At 39.4% G+C, this 18,491-nt stretch overlaps 1 protein-coding gene across 1 annotated transcript in view; it reads left to right on the top strand.

Moving 5' to 3' along the window:
• The window catches only part of LOC103559758 (nuclear RNA export factor 3), a 70,423-nt gene extending 59,132 nt beyond the window's left edge, over positions 1 to 11,291 (top strand). Inside the window, exons 16-19 of the mRNA XM_070603364.1 lie at positions 918 to 990; positions 1,534 to 1,716; positions 10,824 to 10,884; positions 11,020 to 11,291. Of these exons, the coding sequence (XP_070459465.1) occupies positions 918 to 990; positions 1,534 to 1,716; positions 10,824 to 10,884; positions 11,020 to 11,064 (362 nt within the window). The 3' untranslated portion in view covers positions 11,065 to 11,291. The remainder of the gene's footprint in view (positions 1 to 917; positions 991 to 1,533; positions 1,717 to 10,823; positions 10,885 to 11,019) is intronic.
• The last annotated feature ends 7,200 nt before the right edge of the window (positions 11,292 to 18,491 follow it).

The following is an 18,491-nucleotide window of genomic DNA, read 5'->3' as shown; positions in this document are numbered from 1 at the left end:
GATCCCTTCCCCTCTCCTCCTACTGCCTCTGTGTTCTTCAGTCCCCACTCTGACCTCAAAGAATGAACTGCATTATTTTTAAATGATAAATTCAATGAAAATTCAGAAATACCTTCTATGCTGCCAAAAGAAAAACATTAAAATGAGAAAAGTGGGGAGAACATATTTACAAACAATATTGCAGACTTTGTGCTAATGTGCCTGTATATAAAGGACTTTTGCTAACCAGGGGCAAGAGACACAAAGATATCAATAATTAATTTAGCTAAAAAGCAAAATGTTTCTCCAATAAATGTCTGCATGGAGTCCAAACCATATTGTTCCAAGAAAGGAAAATCCAGAGATGCCACAATGAGTCCCCACCCCAGATGCCCCACTGCTCCCTCTCCCTGGCTGGGCTCCCTCTCAGAACTCTCCCAGCTTCCCTGATCCCTTCCCCTCTCTTCCTACTCCCTCTGTGTTCTTCAGTCCCCACTCTGCTTCCAAACCATCCTGGTCTGACCTGTGTCCATGCTTGTCTGCCCTGCACAGCTCAGGCATCAGGGACACAGGCTGTGGAGTTTGATGTCTCTCATCCCAGATACTTACTCTGTGAACTTGGGCCAGTTACCTAACCTCTAAGTTTCCTCACTTGCGAAATGGGACTAATGACATCCACCTCTTGGGTAGCTGTGAACAATGAATCAAATGAACTTGTGAAGTAGTTGTCACAAAGCCCAATACACAGTAGGGTCCCTGGACTGGGAGCAGATTGCTCCTATTGTTGCCCTCTCCATTCCCAACACCCTGACTCCCAGTGAACAACTGTCCCCTTCAGCATGACTATCAAGTCAGACCCTGACTGGGTAATTCTGTGTGAGCATGTAAAGCATGTGCGACTCTAAGAGGGTATTGTTGTTTGTTATTTGTCTTTAAAGTGGTAGGAAAGTCTCAGAGTTCTGTTCGTGCCTTCACACGAACCTTCATCATTGTCCCTGTCAGCAATTCCAGGTGAGTGCTGTGTCGTGCGTGGGAACACCCATCCCAGCCTGGGCTCAGTGGTGTGGGAATGAGGTGGTGTGGACTTTGGGGTTTTCTCAATATTGTAGAAAGCCACCAGTTAGATCCAAGGAGAAGTCTAGCCTAGTGGGTAAGAGCATGGGCTCTGGAGTCAGAATACCAGGCTCTTTTACTGACCCTAACCCTCACTAGTTGTGTGACCTTGGTTAAGTCACATGACCTACCTTATTCAGCGTCTTCCTCTGAACATGGAGATCAGACTGTCCACCCCTTGGGCTATTGTACAGCGTAAATGCAAGTGTAAAATTGTCCTTGGGTTGCAGGTAAAGTACAAATGTAGTGAAGCTGGTAGACAGTCTCTCCAAAGGTGAGCTCTGTAAGAGGGGTAGAGGTACCAGCTAAGGAATCTGGGAGGCAGGCACAGTATAGGGTATGGAAGGAATCTAGTTGCTGAGTGGCAGTGGGAGCAAGATCATTGTTGGGGGTGTAGAGGTCTCGACCCATCAGTTCTCTGGGGGCCCATTTTTCCTCCAGTCTATGCATCGTGAACGACCAGCTTTTCCTGAGGGACACCACCCCCAACGAGACTCAGAGTCCATTCTTCATGCCAGTTCCCACACCCACCTCCAGATCCATGCCCACTGTCTCCCAGGAGCAGCAGGAAATGGTGCAGTCTTTCTCCAGCCAGTCTGGGATGAACCTCGAGTGGTCTCAGAAGTGAGTGCTGGGTGTGCATGGGAATAGGGGCGAGCTGGGACAGCTGGGGGGTGAATCAGGAAAACTTGCAGGCTATTTGGAAAAATAACTTTTTGGATATTTTGCTTCCAAAAGAAATCGGGCCCATGAAAAAGGTATCATACTATTATATATGTAAAGGATTTTTAAAATAGTATAATGCTCAATGACATTATCTTGGATATGAAAAATCTGAAAGAATCCACCAAAAAACTACTAGAACTAATAAACAACTTCAGCAAGGTTTCAGGATACAATACCAATATACAAAACTCATTTATATTTCTATGTACTTGCAATGAACCATCCAAAAATTAAATTAAGAAAACAAGCCCATTTATAGTAGCATCAAAATAGCAAAATATTTAGAAACAAATGTAGCAAAAGAAGTGCAAATCTTATACTCTGAAACCTGTAAAACTTTTGGAAAAAAATTAAAGAAGAAATAAATAAATGGAAGGACACCCCATTTTCATTGGTTGGAAGACTTAATATTGTTAAGATGGCAGTAACACCCAGAGCAATCCTATAGAATCAATGCAATACCTATCAAAATCCTTCCATGAAAACAATGACAAGGCTATCCTAAATGTCATGTGAAAGTGCACCGAAACAATCTTGAGAGAGAAAAAAGTTAGGGGACTCACACTTTCCGATTTCAAAACTTGCTACAAAGCTAGAGTAATCAAGACTGTGTGGTACTGGCATATGGACAGTATATGAATCAATGGAATGGAATTCAGAGTCTACAAATAAACCTTCACATTTATGACCAATTGATTATCAACCAGAGTGCTGGAAAAAATCCAATAGGGACAAAGTAGCTTTTTCAAGAAATGGTGCTGGGACAACTGGATATCTATGTTGACCTGTGATTCACACTCTGTACAAACATAGACTGAAAAATAGATCAAACGTCTAAAAGTAAGAGCTAAAACCGTAAAAATCTTGGAAGAAAATATAGATGTATGTTTTCATGAAGTAGGCAACCATTTCTTATATATGACACCAAAAGCACAAGTAACCAAAGAAAAAATAGATAAATTGGACTTCATCAAAATTAAAAGCTGTTGTGCATCAATGGACACTATCAAAAAGTGAAAATTCCACCAGCAGAATGGGAGAAAACATTTGCAAATCACGTATCTGAGAAGAATATATGAAGAACACTTGCAATTCAAAATAAAAAGACAAAAAAGCCAAATAAAAATGTGGAGAAAGGGAGACGTCATCAGCATGGCAGTGTGAGAGGATCCTTTTGTCTCTTTCCTTCAATCTACAGTGATTAAAACATCCACAACACAACAAAGGCTACATGGCACAACACACCAGGATGCCAGAAAGATCCACACTTTGGTACATATAAAGGTGGGTGAATTGGAGCACATAAAGGAGGCTAAACAGGGGACCAGCAGAGGTAGAGCCTAGGATCCTGGATCCCCAGTAGCAGCAGCTGAGCCAGCTACCCTCAGCCACAGAGAACTCAGTGAGCAGCAGCAGAGGTGCAGGTGCAACGCCAGACAGTCAGCTTGGTGGCACCTGTGGCCACAGGAAGAAGAGCAGCAGCAGAGATGGAGCCCTATGATCCTAGGCCCCAAGCCTCAGCTCGGAGCCTGGTAGCAAAGGCAGAGGTGTGCACAGGACCCCTACATCCCAACCACTGAGGCACCTGTGACCACAAGTTAACAGGCAACAGCTGAAATGGTGTACCGTGAACCTGGCTCCCTCCCCACCTTTCCCCTACCCCCACCATGGAGGTGGAACTTCTGACTCAGGTGATCCCCAATGAGGCTGAGGTTGTCAGCCATCCCTGTGCCCCCAGCAGCAAAGCCAGTGACTGACTGCAGCAACGCCAGCAACAGCAAGGCATCAGTGACTCCCAGAAGCACAGGCCGTGATGACAAGAATATCAGCAACAACCCAAATAGAGGCAGTGGAGGGTGGACCATGAAGATCTTCAAATATAGCCTGAGGCAGCACAGGTACCAGAGACCAAAAACTGGCACTAGAGGACCACCTACCATAAAAAAAGAAAGAATTCTAATATCCAAGCAGTTGAAAAGTTTGAATCATAACAAAGCTATACCTAAATAGAAAACGTGTTTGCTACAGCAACAGTGGCAGTAGAGGAATAACTCTGCAAGCACCACAAAAAGCCATGATACTGTGGCATTACAGAAAGTAAACAGTTCTCCAGAAATCAAACATAAAGTCCTGGAAGATTATGATCTAAATGATAAAGAATCAAAATATCTGTAATGAAGAAACTCAACAAATTATGAGAAAACTCAGAAAGGCAGTTCAGTGAGCTCAGGATGAAACCAATGAACAGAAGGAATACTTTACCAAGGAGACTGAAACTTTGCAGAAGAACCAAACGGAAATTCTGGACCTGAAGAACTCAATAAATGAGATTAAGAATGCATTAGAAAACATTGGAAGTAGAGAACATCAATGGAAGAAGGAATTAGCAAGCTTGAAGATAGAAACCTAGAAATGATACAGGTGGAAGAGGAGAAAGAACTAAGACTTTAAAAAAAATGTAGAAATTCTATGAGAATTATCTGACTCCATTATAAAGAGCAACATAAGGATAATGGGTACCCCAGAAGGAGAAAAGAGAGAGAAGGGAGCAGAGAGCTTACTTAAGGAAATAATAGCTGAATACTTCCCAAACCTGTGGAGGGAACAGGATATACAAATCTACAAAGCTAGTAGAACACTCAATTATCTCAATGTAAAAAGACCTTCTCCAAGACACATGATAATAAAACTGTCAAAAATCAATGGCAAAGAAAGAATATTAAAAGAAGCCAAGGAGAAAAAGAAAACAACTCACAAAAAATACCCATTAGGCTATCAGCAGACTTTTCAGCAGAAACCCTACAGGGGTTTCAAAATATTGTAAGATAAGAATTGTCAGCCAAGAATACTCAACCCAGCAAAGTTATCTTTCAGATATGAAGGAGAAATAAGGGCTTTCCCAGACAAACAAAATCTGAGGGAGTTCATTGCCACTAGACCTGCCTTATAAGAAATGTTGAAAGGAGCCCTCCTACCTGAAACAAAAAGGCAAAGGTATACGGAATTATGAACAAGATGATAAATAGATACACAGAATCATAAAAATTGTAAATCTGAATCAGAATAAGACAGTATATATTTAATTATAAAGTAAAGATTAAAAGGAAAGGAAGCATTAAAAATAACTGTAACCATTTCAACTTGGTAACAAACTCACAATACAAAAAGAGATAATTTGTGGCAACAAAAACAGAAGAGGAAGAGGGAAAGGACAGAACCTGCATGGGCAAATGGAGATAAGATGCTATTAGCAGAAAAAAGACTATCTTATCTATGAGAACTTTTGTGCAAAACTCATGGTAACCATGAAACAAAAATTCAGAACAGAATCACAAAATGTAAAAAAAGAGAAAACTGAGAAACACATGGCAGAAGACCACCAAACTGAAATGTCAGACAGAAACACAAGGAAAAACAGACAACAGAAATATAGGACAATCATAAAACAAAAGATAAAATGGCAGAAGTAAGTCCTCCTATATCAATAATCACTCTAAATGTAAACGGATTAAATTCACCAGTCAAAAGACACAGAGTGGCTGGAGGGGTTACAAAACAAGACTCAACAATATGCTGCCTCCAGGAGACCCATCTCACCTCTAAAGACAAACATAGGCTCAAAGTGAAGGGACAGAAGATGATACTCCAAGAAAATGGCCACCAAAAGGAAGCAGGTGTAGCCATAGTTATATCAGTCAAAATAGATTTCAAAGAAGATAACGAAATAAAGATGAACACTATATAATGATAAAGGGGACAATCCACCAAGAAGACATAACGTTTATAAATATATATGTACCTAACATAGGGGCACCAAAGTATATAAAGCAATTATTAACAGACCTAAAGGGAGAAACTGACAACAGCACAATAATATTAGGGGACTTTAATGCCCCATTTACACCAATTAATATAGAGATCATCCAGACAAAAAGTCAACAAGGAAACATCGGCGCTGAATGAAACATTAGACCAGATGGACTTAATAGATGTGCATAGACTATTCCATCCAAAAGCAGCAGAATACACATTCTTCTCAAGTGCACATGGAACATTCTCAAAGACAGACCACAAGTTGGGAAACCAAACAAATCTCAATAAAGTTAAAAAGATTGAAATCATATTGAACATATTTTTTGACTACAATGGTATGAAACTAGAAATCAACTACAAGAAAAAAAGCTGGAAAACTCACAAATATGTGGAGACTAAACATGCTACTGAACAACCATTGGATCAATGAATAAATCAAAGGAGAAATCAAAAAATACCTGGAGACAAATGAAAATGAGAACACAACATACCAAAACCTACAGGATGCAGCAAAAGCAGTACTAAGCATGGCCAGCCCCATGGCCAAGTGGTTAATTTTGAACGTTCCCGCTTTGGGGGCACAGTGTTTCACCAGTTTGGATCCTGGCTGTGGACATGGCACCACTCCTCAGGCCATGCTGAGGTGGCAGTCCACATAGCACAACCAGAAGGACCTACAACTAGAATATACAACTACTTACTGGGGGCTTTGGGGAGGAGAAGAAGGAAAAAAAAAGGGAGGTTGGCAATAGATGTTAGCTCAGGTGCCAATCTTTGAAAAAAAAAAAAGCAGTACTTAGAGGATAGTATATCACAATTCAGGGCTACCTCAAGAAACAAGAAAAATCTCAAATAAACAATCTAAAATTACACCCAAAGGAACTATAAAAAAGAACAAACGAAGTCAAAAGTCAGCAGAAGGAAGGAAATAATAAAAATGAGAGTGGAAATAAAATAGAGACTAAAAAAGACAATAGAAAAGATCAGTAAAACTAAAACCTGGTTCTCTGAAAAGATGAATAAAATGGACAAACTTCTATCTAGACTCACCAAGAAAAAGAGAAGGCTCAAATAAATAAAGTCAGAAATGGAGGAGGAGAAATTGGATACCACAGAAATACAAAGGACTACAATAGAATACTGTGAAAACCTATACACCAAAAAATTGGATAACCTGGAAGAATTGGATAAATTCTTAAAATCATATAACCTCCCAAATAAATAAAGTCAGAAATGGAGGAGGAGAAATTGGATACCACAGAAATACAAAGGACTACAATAGAATACTGTGAAAACCTATACACCAAAAAATTGGATAACCTGGAAGAATTGGATAAATTCTTAAAATCATATAACCTCCCAAAACTGAATCAAGAAGAAATAGAGAATCTAAATAGATCTGTCACAACTAAAGAGATTGAAACAATAATCAAAAATCTCCCAAAAAATACAAGTCCAGGACGAGATGGCCTCCCTGGTGAATTCTACCAAACATTCAAAGGAGATTCAACACCTGTCCTTCTCAGACTCTTCCAAAAAATTGAAGAGGATAGGATGCTTCCAAACTCATTTTTATGAGGCCAACATTACCCTGATATGAAAACGAGACAAGGACAACACAAAAAAGGAAAATTACAGTCCAATACCACTGATGAACATCAATGCAAAAATCCTCAACAAAATATTAGCAAATCAAATACAACAATACATTAAAAGGATCATATACCACAATCGAGTGAGATTTATTCCAGGGAGGCAAGGATGCTTCAACATCCACAAATTAATCAATATGATACACGACATTAACAAAATGAAAAATATAAAGCACAGAATCATCTCAATAGATGCAGGGAAATCATTTGATAAGGTTCAGCATCTCTTTATGATAAAAACTCTCAGTAAAATAAATATAGAAGAAAAATATCTCAATATATGAAATGCCATACATGACAAACCCACAGCCAACATCATACTCAATGGGGAAACACTGAAAGCCATCCCTCAGTGAACAGGAACAAGACCAGGGTTCCCACTCTTGCCACTCTTATTCAACATAGTATTGGAAGTTCTAGCTGGAGCAAGTAGGCAAGTAAAAGAAATAAAATACATCCAAATTTGAAAGGAAGAAGTAAAACTGTCACTATTTACAGATGACATGATTTTATATATAGAAAATCCTAAAGAATCCACCAAAAACTATTAGAAATACTAAATGAATATAGTACAGTTTCAGGGTACAAAATCAACATACAAAAGTCAGTCACATTTTTAAACAGTGACGACAAACTAGCAGAAAGAGAAGTCAAGAATACAATCCATTTATAATCACAACAAAAAGAATAAAATATGTAGGAATAAACCTAACCAAGGAGATAAAGGACCTGTACACTGAAAACTATAAATCATTATTGAAAGAAGTCAATGATGAAATGAAAAGAAGGAGAGGTATTCCATGCACATGGATTGGAAGAATAAACATAGTTAAAATGTCCATACCACCTAAAGCAATCTACAAACCCAATGCAGTCTCAATCAGAATCCCAATGAGGTTCTTCATGGAAATAGACAAAGAATCCTAAAATTCATATGGGGCAGCGAAAGACTCTGAATAACTAAAGCAATCCCGATAAAAAAAGAACAAAGCTGGAGGAATCACAATCCCTGAATTCAAAATATACTACAAAGCTCTAGTAATCAAAACAGCATGGTACTGGTACAAACACGGACACACAGATCAATGGAACAGAGTTGAACGCCCAGAAATAAAACTACACATCTATGGACAAAGGAGCCAGGAACATACAATGGAGAAAGGAAAGTGTCTTCAATAAATGATGGGAAACTGGACAGCCACATGCAAAAGAATGAAAGTAGACCATTATCTTACACCATACATACAAATTAACTCAAAATGGATTAAAGACTTGAATGTAAGACCCGAAACCATAAAACTCCTAGAACAAAACATAGACAGTGTGTTCTTCAACCTTGGTCTTAGCAGCATCTTTCTGAGTATGTTTTGTCAGTCAAGGGAAACAAAGGAAAAAAATAAACAAGCGGGACTACAGCAGACTAAAAAGCTTCTGCACAGCAAAGGAAACTATCAACAAAACAAAAAGACAGACTACCAATTGGGAGAAGATATTTGCAAATCATATGTCCAAGAAGGAGTTAATATCCCAAATAATTAAAGAACTCATACAATTCAACAACAAGAAACAAACAGCTCAATGAAAACATGGGCAGAGGATCTGAACAGGCATTTTTCCAAAGAAGATATACAGATGGCCAAAAGGCACATGAAAAGATGTTCAGCATGACTACTTATTAGGGAAATGCAAATCAAAACCACAATGAGATATCATCTCACCTCTGTCAGAATGGCTATTATTAAAAAGACAGGAAATAAGTGTTGGAGAGGATGTGGAGAAAAGGGAACCCTCGTACACGGCTGGTAGCAATGTAAATTGGTGCAACCACTATGGAAAACAGTATAGAGATTATTCAAAAAATTAAAAATAGAAACACCACATGATACAGCTATTCCGCTTCTGGGTATTTAAAGAACACAAAGACACTAATTCAAAAAGATATGTGCATCCCTATGTTCACTGCAGCATTATTCACAGTAGCCAAGACTTGAAAACAACCTAAGTGCTCATCACTGGATGAATAGATAAAGAAGATATGGTATGTATATACAATGGAATACTACTTAGCCATAAAAAGGTGAAATGTTGCCATTTGCAGCAACATGGATGGATTTTGAGGGTATTAGGCTAAATAAAAGAAGTCAGACAGAGAAAGACAAGTATCATATGATTTCACTCATATGTGGAAGATAAACAAACATACACATAGATACAGAGAACAGATTGGGGGTTACCACGGGGGAAAGGGAGGTGGGGGAGGGCAAAAGAGGTAAAGGAGAATATGTGTACAGTGACAGACAGAAACTACACTTTTGGTGGGGAGCACCATGCAGTCTATATAGAAGGCAAAATATGATGTACACCTGAAATTTATACAATGTTATAATCAATTATAACCTCAATGTTACATCAATTACAAAAATGGAGAAAGATCTGAATAGACATTTCTCCAAAGAGGATATACAAATGACCAAGAAGCACATGAAAAACTTCTCAATGTCATTAGTCATTAAGGAAATGCAAATTAAAACCGCAATGAATTACCACTTCACACCCAGTAGGATGGCTTTCATCAATAAAACGAATGATAACAAGTGTTGGTGAGGATGTGGAGAAAGTGGAATTCTCGTGTATTACTGGTGGGAATGTAAAATGGTGCAGTAGTTGGGGAAAACATTTTGGCAGTTCCTCAAAAGGTTAAACATGGAGTTCCCATGTGACCCAGTAGTCCCACTCCTAAGTATCTACCAGGAGAAATGAGGTCATACGTTCACTCTAAAACTTGTACAGGAATGTTCACAGCAGCATTATTCATAACAGCCACAAAGTGGAAACAGCCCGAAAGTCCTTTAGCTGGTGAATGGATAAATAAATCTGGTACATCGATATAGTAGAATATTATTCAGTCATAAAAATGAACACAGTTCTGATATATGCCATGACATCGATGAGCCTTGAAACCATGCTATGTGAAAGGAGCCAGTCACATAAGGTCGCATGTTGTATGATTCCACTTATATGAAATGTCCAAGACAGGCAAATCCAGAGACCAAAAGCAGATGAGTGGTTACCGGGGTCTGCGGTAAGGGGAGGAATAGCGAGTGATCTCTAATGGTTAAGGAGTTTCTTTTTGAGATGATAAAATTACTTTGGAATTAGAAGGTAGTGATGGTTGCACAATCTTGTGAATATACTAAAAGGCATGGAATTGTACACTTTAAAATGGTATGTGCATTATATCTCAATAAAAAATGATTGGAAACTTGTATTTCTAAAATTTTCATTTGTTATTTTTCTTGAACATCTTTATCAATATATATTAAGCTCCCTCGTTCTTTTGCACAGCTCTGTTTTTCAGTTTTGAATGCTAGTGATAGACATTTGGGTTTTCCCTGGGTCTTTCTTCATCATTACTCATAGTGCTCGTTCTGGTACATGCGTCCCAGCAAAAACGTGGCATAGATTTAGCGGTGGCACTGCGTGGTCAGCGTGTCTGTACTGCGATACTAATGGAGATCACCTGTTCTTCTCCCATTCCAGGTGCCTTCAGGACAATGAGTGGAACTACACCAGAGCTGGTCAGGCCTTCACTACGCTCAAGGTGAGGTCTGGGAATCAAGTGGGTTAAAGCTGGATGTTTCTGGGCCTTCAGGAAGGCCAGGATGGTGGAGCCCAGTGGCCTGGGAATGAAACTCAGGGAGCTGGCCCTTCTGACGTCCTGACTCCTTCCCTCCAGACAGGGGGCAAGATCCCAGAGGAGGCCTTCAAACAAATCCCCTGAAAGGAGCCCTTGGATCGCGTCTTTGCCTTCATCCACGTCATCTTTGTTTCTCTTTTCTGCAGCCTACGGCCATGCCCATGCCTGGGGTGGGAGGCCTGGCTGACTGAGAAGGCAAAGTTAACTTGTAGGCCGGGTAACATAACAACCTGAAGGGTCAGTTGTTCTGTGTATTTTCCCCACTCACGATTGCTGTTTATTTGCATAATAAAGAGTGACGTTGCACGTTGTATGCTGTGTGTCCTGGATCGCTCTTGCCCTGCCCCAAGCGTGAGCCAATGGGTCCAGGACTGAAAGGCCCTGCCCTCTCCTCCTGCCCCCCATTCACCCTGGCAGTCCCTAGCAGACACATCAGGCTTGAGTCCATAGGTAGTTTGTCAGTAAATCCTGTGAGAAGGCACACACGCTGCTTCCAGAGATTGGTCTTTGCAGGCAGTGTGAATCAGTCAGTTGCTCTGCCTGAAGGCCCGCAGAAACAAGCATGTGACCTGGCACAAAGGGGCTTCGCAGAGGATGCCTTCTGCCTGGTGAGGGCTGTGGAACGAAGGAAGCTGAGGACTCACATATTTGACTTCTTATTCCCCATCATTTGAATGTATTCGAAGACCACACCATGAACAATTTTATGGTTTGCACACAGGGGAATGGGAAATGGGCCTTTTCACACCTCTCACCATGCTTCCATTTGTCTTCTCATCCAGGCACTGTACCGCCCCCTCCCCCTTCCTCAAGGTGGCCTGTGGGAGGGATGTCACTTTAGCACCTGAGAGGGAGGGAGAGCCAGCCTGTCTGCCCAGTGCCTTTCTCAGGGAGCTGACACCAGGTGCTCCAGGTCCATGTGTCTGAGGAGGTTCAGTCGTTCCTTCTCACTTCCAAACAACAATAGCATGTGATCTCACGTTCTGGTCAGTTCTGTGCGACCTTTCTCATTGACTAGCAATTAGTAGTTCAGAATTGCAGGCAAGAGTTGAAAGAGACACTTACACAATTCATTTTCCACACTTCCGTGACGTTTGCACTTTAGACGACAAGCAGGCATAAGCTTTGAAATGAAAATAACAGCAATAACAAATTTCAACTTAGAATCTTATAAATGATGACATAGGTGAGGTACCACCTGTTTACAAATTATGCCTCTAATTTTGGGTCTCGCGTACTACCGGTATTTCCAACCACTTGCCACTTTTCCATTCTTTACGTATATTTACATGAAGGATCCATACATTGGCGCGTGCATGTCTTAAAAATATGAACTAAGGGGATAATTGCCATTACATAAGGAATAATTCCATGTTATTCTGTGTGGTGCCTCAGTGATCAACGTCTAGTCTCGGCCTTCTCACCTAGAGTACAGAGACCACAGTGCACACTTCTCAGCCGCAGCCTGAGGAATAGAGGCAGTCTCACACGTTAGCAAACAGTCGCACTGTCTGGCTCAACTCAGGCTCTCCGAGCTGTCTGAGTTCCCTCATGGGCAGGGGCATTGGAAACCATTGCATGGCCCGTCTACTTCGGCTCTTTACACCCTCAGGCTTCCACATCCTCGGGCTCCCTCCCTAGCCACCTCAGATGCCACAGTCTTCCAGTTACTCATTCTCCTGCCGGTTCCCTCAATTCCCTAGGGCCCATGACCTGGGCAAATGCTGACCCTGCTATCTTCTTCCTCATACAGAGGTCTCTGTGCAAACTGTCCTGCTGGACAGGTTTTTGGAAGTGTAAAATGAGGCAAAATGTGTGCTTTGCAAGATTGTTTCTGAAGATGGTGGCAACAGATACTCTTATACATTGTTTCTGAGGATGGAAATTAGAACATCAATTTCTTAGTGTCATTTGGAACAATTTCATCATATATGCATACATAAGTATGTATGTACACACATTTTATATATATAGAATCATATGCAGTTTTGTATCCATTTCATCTTAGTTATCAAATGCATTAACACAAAACTGTTTATAACATTCACTTTTTGTGCCTTAAGTTTTTGTAGGATGTCTAGTAAAAACTTTCTTTTATTCTTGACATTGTTAATTTGTGTGTTGATCGTGTGGAGTGTGAGATAGGAAGGCTGATTAGGAGGGAAAGCATAAAATGGGAGTCCCAGCCTGGAGGATCCATTGACAGCTGCTCTGTTCATTTCCCTGGGCCCTGGCACACTCTGCTTAAGGATAGGGTTGCAGGGAGGCTGGGGCTGTGGAATTCATGTAGGATTAGCTTCATGAAGAGGCATTATTTCCTGTATGTTCCTTCTTTTCCTGCCCATCAAGTACAAAGGCATCAAGTTCATGGACACCGCCAACAAGGTGCACTTATTACAAAGGATGCTGGTGGTGGTGAGTGGCGGGCCTCTCCCTGTCCCCCATCAGACTCAACATCTCCAGGGAAGGAGCCCCAGAAGTAGCTGCAGGACCTGCAGGGGGAGTGGCCTGATGATGCCCTTTTCCATCTTTCACGTCCAACTAACTTGTGCCTTCCCTTGGAATACCTCTGGCTCCTGTGTGGTACTCTCCACTCCCAGCTCTTTGTCCCAGAACTTGTCACTGAACTGATGCCCTTACACCTTGGATCCCTGCCTGTAGCTCCCACCTCCAGCTTTAGTGCATAATTGCTGATCTTCCTAAATATGGATTCCATTTATCCTATTTGCTTGCTCATAAGGCTTTAACGATATCGTTCACTTAATAATCACAGTATTTCCCTCCAGCCACTGCTCCTTATGATCCTCCCATCCTGTAACTCCTGTGTTGAAGAAAAGCAGTGGTTGGATGAGAATACTTCATCCAGGGCATAAACTTCAGACCTAGATCATGCAACATTAGACACTATCCTCACCTCCACCAAAATAAAATAAAGCAAAGAGAAGTGGTGTTTGGCTGTTCTTAGCACCCTAAGCTGCATCAAAGAAACATGGTGAAGTAACGGTGGGAGGGCTTTCTGGGAGTTGAGGAGAGCAAGTGTCCGTGACAGGGCCTGAAATTCTGCAATTGCAACAGGATCCCAGGTGTGATGGCTCATTTTATGTGTCAACTTGGCTAGACCATGGTACCCAGATATTTGTTCAAACATTATTATAGATATTTCAGTGGAGGTGTTTTCTGGATGAGATTAATATTTAAATTAGTAGACTTTAGTAAAATAGATTACTCTTCATAATGTGGTGGGGTCTCATCCACTCAGTTGAAAGCCTAAATAGAAAAAAGACTGACCTTCCCAGAGGAAGGGAGAATTCTGCCAGCAAGCTGCCTTCAGACTTGAACTGCAGGTCTTCCCTGGGTCTCCAGCTCCAGCCTGCAGCCTACCCTCCAGATTTTGGACTTGCTAGGTTCTAAAATCACATGAGCCAATTACTTAAAAAAAAAAAGAAAAGAATGAACAACTATATGCCAACAAACTGGACAACCCAGAAGAAATGAAAAAATTTCTTACAAACATACAACCTACAAAGATTGAATCTGGAAAAAAATAGAAGATCTGAGCAGACCAATTACTAGTAAGGTGATTAAATCAATAATCAAAAGATTCCCAAGAAAGAAAAGCCAAGGACCAGATGGCTTCACTGGTGAATTTTACCAAACATTTAAAGAAGAATTAACGCCAGTCTTTCACAAACTATGAGGCCAGCATTAGCCTGATACCAAAACCAGAAAAGGACACTACAGGAAAATAAAACTACAGACCAATATCCCTGATGAATATAGATGCAAAAATTCTCAACAAAATGCTAGTAAACTGAATCCAGCAGCACATTTAAAAGATCATTCACCATGACCAAGTGGAATTTATCCCTGGGCTACAAGGATGGTTCAACAAATGCAAATCAATAAATGTAATTCATCACATTAATAACATGAAAGAAAAAACCATATGATCATCTCAATAGATGCAGAAAAAGTATTTGAAAAAGTTCAACATCCGTTCATGATAAAAACTCTTAACAAATTATGTATAGAAGGAAAATAGCTCAATGTAATAAAGGCCATATATGACAAACCCACAGCTAACATCATACTCAATGGTGAAAGTTTGAAAACTTTTCCTGTAAGACCAGGAACAAGACAAGGGTGCCCACTCTCAACACTCCTATTCAACATAGTACTGGAAGTCCTAGGCACAGCAATTAGGCAAGAAAAAAAATAAAAGGCATCAGAATTAGGAAGAAGTAAAATTGTCTCTATTCACAGATGACATGACTTTATATAGAGAAAATCCTACAGACTCCACCAAAAAAACTGTTTAATCAATGGATTCAGAAAAGTAGTGGGATACAAAATTAACATACAAGAATCTGTATTATTTCTATGCACCAACAATGAATTATCTGAAAAATAAATAAAGAAAACAATCCATTTACAATAGCACCAATCTCTACAGTGAAAACTGCAAAACACTGATGAAAGAAATTGAAGAAGACACAAATAATTGGGAAGGTATCTGGTGTTGATGAACTGGAAGAGTTAATATTGTTAAAATGTCCATACTACCCAAAGTCGTCTATAGGTTCAAAGCAACCCCTATCAAGATTCCAATGGCATTTTTTACTGAAGTAGAAAAAACAATCCTAAAATTTATGTGGAACCTCAAAAGACTCTGAATAGCCAAAGCAATCCTGAGAGAGAATAACAAAGCAGAAGGTATCACACTTCCTGATGTCAAACTATATTATAAACCTGTAGTAATCAAAATAGTATAGTACTGGCGTAAAAGCAGACACATAGACCAATGGAACAGAATGGAGAGCCCAGAAATAAACCCAAGAATATACAGTCAACTAATATTTGACAAGGGAGCCAAGAACACTCAATGGAGAAAAGATAGTTTCTTTGATAAATGGTGCTGGGAAAATTGGATATCCACATGTAAAAGAATGAAACTAAGGCCCTATCATACATCACTAACAAAAATTAACTCTAAATGGATTAAAGACTTAAATGTAAGACCTAAGACCATAAAACTTCTCGAAGGAAACTTAGGGGAAAAACTCCTTTACATGAGTCACGACAATGATTTTTTGGATATGACACCTAAAGCACAGGCAACAAAATAAAAAAATAAACAAATGGAATTACCTCAATCTAAAAAGCTTCTGCACAGCAAAGTTTCCATGAACAAAATGAAAAGGCAATCTATTGAATGGGAGAAAAGTTTGCAAACCATATATCTGATAAGGAGCTAACATCCAAAGTATATAAAGATCTCATACAACTCAATCACAAAAAAAAATCCAATTAAAAAATGGGAAAAGGGCCTGAATAGACATTTTTCCAAAGAAGATATGCAAATGGCCAACAGGTGCATGAAAAGATGCTCAACATCACTCATCATTAGGGAAATGCTCATCAAAACCATACTGAGATATCACCTCATGCCTGTTAGAATGGCCACCATCAAAAAAACAAGGGATAATAAATGCTGACGAGGATGTGGAGAAAAGGGAACATTTGTGCACTAGTGGTGGAATTGTAAATTCGTACAGCCACTATGGAAAACAACGTGGAAGTTCCTCAAAAAATTAAAAATAAAACTACCATATGATTCACTTCTGGGTATACATCCAAAAGAAACAACATCACTATGTCAAAGAGATGTCTGTACCCCCACGTTCAGTGCAGCATTATTTACAATAACTAAGTCATAGAAACAACCTAAGTGTCATTCAACAAATGAATGGATAAAGAAAGTGTGGTATATACATACACCAGAATACTATTCAGCCATAAAAAAGAAGAAAACCCTGCCATTTGTGACAACATGAATGGACCTTGAAGGCGCTATGCTAAGTGAAATAAGTCAGACAAAGAAGGACAAATAGTGTATGATACTTATATGTGGAATCTAAAATAAACAAACTTGTCAAAAAAGAGACCAGATTTGTGGTTACTAGAGGCAGGGGGTGGGAGGTGGGGAAATTGGAGGTAGGCGATCAAAAGGTACCAACTTCCAGTTATAAGATAAATAAGAACTAAGGATGTAATACACAACATGATGACTATAGTTAACACTGCTGTATGGCATATTTGAAAGTTGCTAAGAGAGTAGATCGTAAAAGTTCTCATCACAAGGAAAAACTTTTTTTGTATCTATATGAAAGGATGGATGTTAACTAAACTTATCATGATAATCGCTTCACAATATATGTAGTCAAGTCATTTTGCTGTACACCTTAAACTTATGCAGTGCTATGTCAATTATGTCTCAATAAAATTGAAATAAAAAAAGGAAATAAATATATGTATACTCACACACACATACACACACACGCGTGCGCGCGTTATTGGGTCTGTTTCCCTGGAGAACCCTGACTAATATATCATGTAATGATGAAACTGCTATTCCATGGATCACACTTTGAGTAGCAAGGAACTAGAGAATATCTGACACACGGCACTTGAGGCACATGGCCTCGTGTATAATAATGCTCATTTCAGCATTTTTGGTGAGAGCAAACTGTAGGAAAAAACAAAACGTCCGTCAACAGTGGTCCAAAAAATACATTATGATTCATTCTTACAGTGGAATAATATATAGCAGTAAAAGTTAACGCTCCAGACCTATAGAATTTAGGCCATATATACATCTGAAAAATGTAATGTTAAACCAAATTATCAAATAGAAGATAAAGGCACCTACAGTGGGAAAAATATATATGTAACATTTTTTAAGGATGCTTTCATTCACAGTAAAAGTATAAAGCAATTTATGGAGACTATAAACACCTCATTCTGGCTATTAGTTACATCTAAGGGGGAAGGAAGGATGGTGCAATTAAGAGATGGACTCAAAGCATTTGTCAAGTTTATTGCTTAATCTGGGTAGAGAGTACACAAATGTTCATGTTATAGATTTTTATAAAATTTTGTACATTTGATATGTTTGATAAGTAACAAACAAAGCATTTAGGGGCTGAAGTTTCTTTTATCATAAACGTAGTATATATTCATTTTACCAAATGATTAAAATACAGTTAACTACGGAAACGAAAACATCAGTAATCAGCAATCCCACCATCAATGGAAAAAAATAAACTTAACATTTTTTGTGTTCCGTTTCCTTGTTTTCAATTTGCTTGCATATGTGCACATATATTTATATACATTACATCAACATTTCATAGAACCATGGTATCATATATGAAGTTTTTATATTATTACTGTCTTGATTTTTTAATATTAAATCACATGGTATGGGAAAGTATTTAACTTCGATTTTTTAAAATGACCATTATTTTAGAGAAGTTTTAAGTTCATAGCAAAATTGAGGGGAAGGTATGGAGATTTCCCCTATACTCCCTGCTCCCACGCATGTATAACCTCTCCCATTATCAACATCTCCCACCAGAGTGGTACATTTGTTACAACTAATGAACCTACATGGACACATCATAATCGCCCAAATTCCACAGTTTACCTTAGGGTTCACTCTTGGTGGTGTA

This window comes from Equus przewalskii, chromosome X, assembly GCF_037783145.1.
Source record: "Equus przewalskii isolate Varuska chromosome X, EquPr2, whole genome shotgun sequence".
Classification (NCBI taxonomy): domain Eukaryota; kingdom Metazoa; phylum Chordata; class Mammalia; order Perissodactyla; family Equidae; genus Equus; species Equus przewalskii.
Note: the sequence above shows the minus strand (reverse complement) of the source record. Positions and strands in the feature narration are given on the sequence as shown.